The following is a 1,863-nucleotide window of genomic DNA, read 5'->3' as shown; positions in this document are numbered from 1 at the left end:
TGATTTATTACACTTACATATTATGCTTTTATAATTATTAGTTGTAAAATGGTCACCAGGCAATATTATCGCTTATCGCAATAATTTGTGAGACAATTAATTGTCCAGCAAAATTTTTTTATCGTGACAGGCCTACCCTAAAGTCAATTAAAGGAGCCGTAAAAGATTAAAATGAATTTCATCTTTAATGGACATCTCATGAACTCAACTCACAGAATTATCCAGGGGGTCCTGGCTGTCCTCCATGTTGAGAGCTGACATTGAGGTAGTGTCGTCACTCTCCCCCGCCTCCTGGACCTCCTGGTTTCTCCTCTTCCCCTTCTTCTTCTTCTCCACCGGCGTGGTACCAGGAACTCTGAAACAGGAGGAATAAACCCGTTATGGTATAGTAGACACAGCAATGACTTCACCAGGGGACACGTAGAATTGTCTTACTTGGGTTTTCGGCCCCTCTGTTTCGGTGCTGTGGGGACCGGAGTCTTGCTGTTGGTCTGGCCTTGTCTCTTCCCGTGGCTTTGGGCTGCCTGGGCGTGGTTTACCTGCCCCAGGGCGACAGGTGGGACTGCTGAAGGGAAACCAAAAAACAAGATTAAAATATCATTAAAAAGAAGCTGGGGAATAAAAAACTAAAATCTTCTAGCAGCAGCCATCCTGATTACATCCCTGACATAATTCTGATTTTCTGCACTCTAAGTGCACTAATGCGCCCGCCCACACACGTGCAAACACACACGTGCAAACACACACGCACACTAATTCCTAATTAGGTCCAACGAGTAGTTTAAAAACAGTCGTCGTTCGACACGTCTAATCATGAATTACAAACATTTAAGAATAAAACGTTCATCAGCTCTGACTTCCAATTAGTGCTGAAATAAAAACATTAAATATATGCTGTTTAAAATAAAGCAGGCTGTTTTTAAATTGTAGTGATTGTACTGAACGGCACAGAAATATGAGCTGGCAGAGCAACAGACACCACTCAGGATTCAGACGGTAGAACCAGAACTGTCTGTTAGTAAAATATTTTAAGAATCAAATAGACAGATTTAAATAAAAACTGCAAAAATCTAAAAGTATCAATAGGTTTGTTAAAATCTGCAAATATCAATAGCTAAAAGTTAGCTAAAAGTAGCAAAAGGCTAGCTAAAAGCTAAAAATTACAAGACTTTATACATGCTTCAATTAGGTAAAGTTATAAACAGCATGGGATGAATTTCCATTGTTATGCTGATGATAGTTATATTTATCAATGAAACCTGAGGAATCCAACCTTAAACTACAGCATGTCTTACAGACATAAAAACATGGATGACTCTTAATTTTCTGCTTCTGAACTCACAGTGGTGGGCACCAATCAGCTACAGGTAAAGGTGCTTTATTGGTCATCAGTGTATGTTTCCACACATTGATGAAATTTGTGCTCTGTATTTGACCCATCCCCACCCAAGTGGAGCAGCGGGCAGCCATGTGAGGCGCCCGGGGAGCAGTTAGGGTTGGGTGTCTTGCTCAAGGACACCACGACATGTGGGCATGGCGGGGAGTTGAACCTAGGACTTTCGGATCCCAAGCCGGCTGCTCTACCACTACACCACAGCCGCCCCTAGCCTCAGTTTAGCTTGTTTGTCGTGCTGAGCTAATACATATAAGGCAATATAGCGTTGGCGCTAGCGCAAAGGCGAACAGGCTAAACTGAGGTCCTCCATCCATATTTTCAGTTACAGCTGAGTCATTTTTGTGTTCCCCTCTCTGTCATGTGGATGGAGGACCTCAGTGAGGAGAGGAGAATGTGTAGCGTCGGGGCTAATGCTAAAGCTAACAGGCTAAGCTGAGGTTCTTCCATGAAGCAGCTCTGTTGTCCTC

At 42.8% G+C, this 1,863-nt stretch overlaps 1 protein-coding gene across 3 annotated transcripts in view; it reads right to left on the bottom strand.

Annotated features, from left to right (window-relative positions):
* Positions 1-1,863, bottom strand: part of chd6 (chromodomain helicase DNA binding protein 6) — a gene marked incomplete at its 3' end in the record, with an annotated part of 69,162 nt that overhangs the window by 43,872 nt on the left and 23,427 nt on the right. For 2 of the 3 annotated variants that reach the window (XM_014015346.1, XM_014015347.1), the window contains 2 exon segments: positions 214-355; positions 436-565. In XM_014015346.1, the coding sequence (XP_013870800.1) occupies positions 214-355; positions 436-565 (272 nt within the window). 3 annotated transcript variants of the gene reach the window in all.

This window comes from Austrofundulus limnaeus, unplaced genomic scaffold (genome assembly GCF_001266775.1).
Source record: "Austrofundulus limnaeus strain Quisiro unplaced genomic scaffold, Austrofundulus_limnaeus-1.0 Scaffold127, whole genome shotgun sequence".
In the NCBI taxonomy this organism is placed as follows: domain Eukaryota; kingdom Metazoa; phylum Chordata; class Actinopteri; order Cyprinodontiformes; family Rivulidae; genus Austrofundulus; species Austrofundulus limnaeus.
This window is presented reverse-complemented; position numbering and strand designations above follow the sequence as displayed.